This window comes from Lottia gigantea (assembly GCF_000327385.1).
Source record: "Lottia gigantea unplaced genomic scaffold LOTGIsca_170, whole genome shotgun sequence".
Lineage (NCBI taxonomy): Eukaryota > Metazoa > Mollusca > Gastropoda > Lottiidae > Lottia > Lottia gigantea.
This window is the reverse complement of record NW_008708134.1, coordinates 348,064-353,344: the sequence shown is the minus strand read 5'-3', so window position 1 is coordinate 353,344 and position 5,281 is coordinate 348,064. Positions and strand designations below refer to the sequence as shown.

Here is a 5,281-nt window from a genome sequence, read left to right as displayed (position 1 = left end):
TATGTAGATTTTGCACTTAATCATTCAAACTTCTGTTTTTAGGGCAGGATTTAGGGCAACACGTCTGGTTATGTCGTCATGTCGCTACATTAACTACCATTATTTATGTACATGGGACATATGTGAGTACCTTGCAGTGTTACTATTACAATCTAATATATAATTAACAATAAAATACGATATCATCTAGATTCAATAGATAGTGTGAACACATTTCAATAGACAAAATGGATTTTGCTAATCGTCACACACCACCGATAAATGCTCACATCACAGGTACAAGTCTACCCAGCTATACGAATGGAAACTATGCCACGTCCCCGACGAGTAATTATCTCGGTCAAGCGTCGACGGCATTATTTCATCCCGGTACTAACACACAGGGAAATCTAGAACACTTTATAACTGATATTTATCAAAAATTACAGAAAATGGATTTGCTCGATCAAATAAACCAAAGACTGTGTACCATGGAAAGTAGGTTTGATTCACTAGAAAGGACGATCTATGGAATGAAAACAGAGATGGGTAGTCAAGCCGAACGATTGGATGGGTTGGAATTTCAGAGATCACTGGTTGATGACCGTATGCATATGTTGGCGATAGAAAACAAAGAACTGAAAGAGAGAATGTTGGATATTCCAACTCGTTCAATGAAAGATAACCTATTATTTGGTGGGATCGAGGATACCGGAGATATCAACGAGAATACAGAGGAGGCTGTTCAGACATTTATTAAAGATAAACTTCTGATTTCTGAAGATGTTGTGCATCGTCTCCGTAAACGACCGGATGGGAAATCAACGACTATCGTGGCAAAATTCGAGAGTAGAAAGGACAAAATAAAAGTACTATATGCTGCGTCACAGACTCTAAGAGAACGGAGCCCTTATTCGGTTTATGAACAATACCCTCAAGAAATTAACGAAAGGCGCAAATTACTAATACCCGTATTCAAAGACTTGGCCATAGAGCATCTCTAAATATCGACAAACTGTATATTAACGGACGGTTTCACCGACCAGGAGAATCCCTACCCCCTCAGTTCATAAGAAATCAAGATCCGCCCAATGTGTTACAAAACTAGGACAACGTAACGAGAGGTTACAACAATAACAATGTGAATAAAACTCTGAAACACATCTAAATGTTTGTGGGGTCAAAAGTAAGTTGTTGTTACCTGAATTTACTGATCTAATTAACTCATTCGATTTATTGATCTTTAGTGAATGTAAAACTGATCAGTATGATGTATTACAGCTTCCTGATGGATACTCATACTTTTCAAAACATACACAAAAGTTCGTGAGGCGATCAGGTGGAATCATGGTTGTTTACAAGAATGAACTTAAGTCACATCTAAAGTTTCATGTAACAACTTCTGAATTCGTTCTGTGGCTTAGTGTATCAAAAAATGTCCTAAACATTGATTTTGATATATTAGTAGGTTGTACCTATATACCCCCCGAAAATTTTCGATGCACCTCACCTGACGCATTTGCCGAAATTGAGAATGAATTGATTACTATTATGGGAGACGTTAATTGCAAGCCTGTACTTATAGGTGATTTCAATTCTCGTACTCGATGTAACCCTGATTACACTATACCAGATAACGACTTGATAGAAACTCTCGATATTGATGTCAGTGATGACATATACACTTATTTATATGATTTTGAAAATCTTTCGAAATATGATGTCCCACTAAATAGATCTAGTCAAGACACTAGTGCACCTAGTAGTTACGGGTTAAAGCTCTTAGAAATGTGCAAATGTAATAATCTCTATATTGCTAATGGTAGAATAGACCAAGATAAAAATGTAGGTAAAGCTACATGTAGTGGCACAAGTGTCATTGATTATGTATTAATGTCATCTAAGATAATTAATATTATTTCAACATTTGAAATACAAGACTTTAACCCATTATTCAGTGATGTACACTCTAGAATTGACGTATCTTTCAAAAGTTCTCCGGATATAGTAAATTATAATCAACCTGATAACAGTATAACACATAGCTCGTATACCAAATGGAACTGTGCCAAAAAAGATGTCTTCACTAACTTAGTTAATACAAATGTCGATATTATACAAAATATAATATTAAATTTAAGTAACATATCAAGTACCCAAAATAAGGATACTATACGTCAAAAAATAAATAAGTCTGTTGAACAAATATGCAATTTATTTACAAATTCAGCGATAACTGCTTTTGGGTTAACAAATATAAAAGGAAAAACCAAATATAAAAAAAATAAAATGGAAAATAAACCCTGGTTTAATAAAAATTGTAAGCTATACAGAACAAAATTCCATAACGCAATGAAAAAATATTCAAAACATAAACATATTAACAATAAAGATAGCATGAAAATCGTGCGCGGACATTACGCACCCAGATAATTCCCGCCCGGACACTTCCCGCCCAGCCAATTGCCATCAGGACATTTCGCACCAGGACTATTCACATCAGCACAACTTCCACCCGAGACATTTCGCACCCGGGCACTTTGCACCCAGGACAAATTCCACCCAGGACAATTTCCCACCGCGACATTTCGCACCCGGGCACTTTGCACCCAGGACAAATTCCACCTAGGAAAACTTCCACCCGAGACATTTCACACCCGGATACTTCACACCAGGACGATTCACATCCAGGAAAACTGCCATCCGGAAATTTCGCACCCGGGCAGTTCGCACCCAATTTTTGCTCCCATTATAAAAATATTAAAAACAGAGGGCATGAATTGATAGAAGAACAAAAAAGTTATGATTGTGGTAAATATTTGATGCGAAGAGCTTGTAATGGCTCTTTGGTGGCGTACATGTTTACTAACTAAATTGTTACTGTTTTCAGAATTTATCTTCAATATAGGCATAATAAGGTCATATAGGCCTATGCCCTGTGCTATATTTTGTTTATTCGTAGGAAAAAAAAGTTCAAAGGATAAAGGAAAGTGAAACGTGCAGTATCCGTTTCTTCGTGGCCTTCTTCGCGGCCTTCTTCGCAGGGTTCTTCGAGGCAAGATGCAGGGTTCTTCGATCCTTTTTTAACGGTAAGTGTCACGAATGTTCAGAGTTCCAAATTTTCAAGCCGGGGAAATCGTGCACGGAATTCAATAATAAGAATGATTAAATTCAATTAAAATATAATTGCAACTTATGACTCAGACACATAATTTCAAAAAATAGATTTGATTCTTTAATGAGAATTCAATAGTAAAACGATTGCAGAGGGCATGGGACATCACTCTGTTTTTCAGGAGTGCAGGTGTGTTGCTCAATTTGACTTTCTCCTCATGGTAAATGTGGGTGATAAACAACACTGTCCCACACTAAAGTCTAGCCAACATCAGCTCTCTCTAAAAGAGGTTCTAAGGTTTGTATGTTTATATAAGTTATAATGTTTCGTTAATGTAGGTTTTTTCAGTGAGTAAACCCTAAAAAAAGGCCTACATTTGGATTTTCACATGCTTCTCCCCTGCACATAATTAGTAAGGCCCACTAGTCCGAATGCTCAGTAATAGAACGGGGACGGATGGCTCTTTAATTTGTTTATGCCTCCCACATATTTACATTGGGAGGTATAGCCTAACCTTTCAGGCAAGCCCTAAAACATAGCCCCTTTCACCCCTTAATCATTTTTTACAAATATATGATCAAGTTAAGTGGGTGGGTGTTTTGTGATCAAAATAAGCCCACAAATCAGTATGGGTAAGATTTGGGCCCATCAGATATAATATTGTATGGGTACCAATGTTACTTGGATTATTCTGATTTACAATGCATTAGACTAAAAATATATTGATTAGGCCTATTACGCTATGCCCTTTACCTGTGTGTTATTACATTTATGGTAAAAAGGTGTGAGCATTTCGTAAATGGGGGCCAATGTAACCCCATGTTTTTGAATTGACAGATCACAGTTCAGCAATGCCCACACAGAAAATTTCTAATGTATTTTTTTACCAAGGCAAACTTCTGGGTGCACTGCAGTTCCCTTTTATTTTAATTATGAATTAGTTAATGTACAGTAAATAGCCTAAATATTCTTTCAGATGCAGTTTGTTTCTACTCAACGAGGAGCCGAAAGACTTGTATTTGATGGCTTCGACTATTACTATGCAAAACTGCTGGCTAATGGCAACGGGTCATGGGAGTGTGTGCTTCGAAGACCAAAAAACTGCAAAGCAAGGATTCACGCTACTGACGATCATGTAGTTTGGCAATACATGCAACATAATCATCCACCTGATATTGCTGCCTACGTGGTTCGACGACAAGTCAAACACGCAGCTTTAAATACACCGGTAGGCCTAAATTGAGTTTTCATATGCATCAAAATTGCACGGTTAGGTCGAACCTACAGTTTAGTTTACAAAAGGTTCATCATGATTCGCTGATCAACTAATGCTATATCCAATTTCAATACAATTCTTCCATATTTCATTTTAAGCATAAAAATATGGTAGCAGGCAATCATTTAATATGTCATAATTCAAACAATATTCTGTCTGTTTAAGGTTTCATTGACCGGCGAATTTTGGCGATTGCTTCGCTTATCTTTAGAATAAGCACTATAAGTTATTAAAATCGGTTGGGAAATACCGAAGTAATCGCAAAAAAATTCATCGGTCAAGGAAACCTGAAAAGGACAGTAGGCCTACATACATGTATTGTAGTCTTTTCCCATAGGCAGATCTGCCAAGTTAGTATTCATGCGCCTTTGGGCCCTCTGAATACATGACTTCCTGATTAGTACACTGGTAAGGCCTACTGAATCACCTAATGAAGTACTCAATATATTTTATCTTCCAGGATGCAACACGTCTGGTGATTGGAAACACTCTTCAAGGAGCAGATGAAAATACTTTAACTAAACTTCCTAGTCAAAAGTCCCTGCAACGATCTGTTCGGAGGTATAGGGAAGATGCAGGAAATCCTGCTGTCCCAACAGACGGTGATCATCTCTTCGAAATTCCCCAAGAGTTCAGTATGATGAATGGCCAGCCGTTTTTGCAGTACGACAACAGGGATTTTCTTCTACAGCATCCCAATCTACCTTATAACCGTATGCTGATATTTGGCTCAAATGAAACTGTCAGTTTTTTGTCACAAACCTCGAACTGGTATGGCGATGGGACATTCAATATCGCGCCAACACAGTTTGCTCAGCTGTATACTTTGTCTGGATTGAGGGACCATTGGCACGTTGTTGGATTGTATGCTCTCTTGCCAAACAAGACAGGAGCAACATACCTCAATTACA

General features: G+C 37.5%; 2 protein-coding genes across 2 annotated transcripts; both read left to right on the top strand.

Annotated features, from left to right (window-relative positions):
* Nucleotides 1–227: 227 nt before the first annotated feature.
* On the top strand, nt 228–983 carry LOTGIDRAFT_173761 (hypothetical protein; the record flags this gene model as incomplete). Its single annotated transcript, XM_009051815.1, has 1 exon — nt 228–983. The coding sequence occupies one exon, from the start codon at nt 228–230 to the stop codon at nt 981–983; it is 756 nt and encodes a 251-aa protein (XP_009050063.1).
* A 547-nt stretch (nt 984–1,530) lies between these two features.
* On the top strand, nt 1,531–4,586 carry LOTGIDRAFT_173760 (hypothetical protein; the record flags this gene model as incomplete). The annotated part of the gene is made up of 3 exons (XM_009051814.1): nt 1,531–1,824; nt 4,071–4,322; nt 4,536–4,586. 3 exons carry the CDS (start codon nt 1,531–1,533, stop codon nt 4,584–4,586), a joined length of 597 nt encoding a protein of 198 aa, XP_009050062.1.
* Nucleotides 4,587–5,281: the final 695 nt, after the last annotated feature.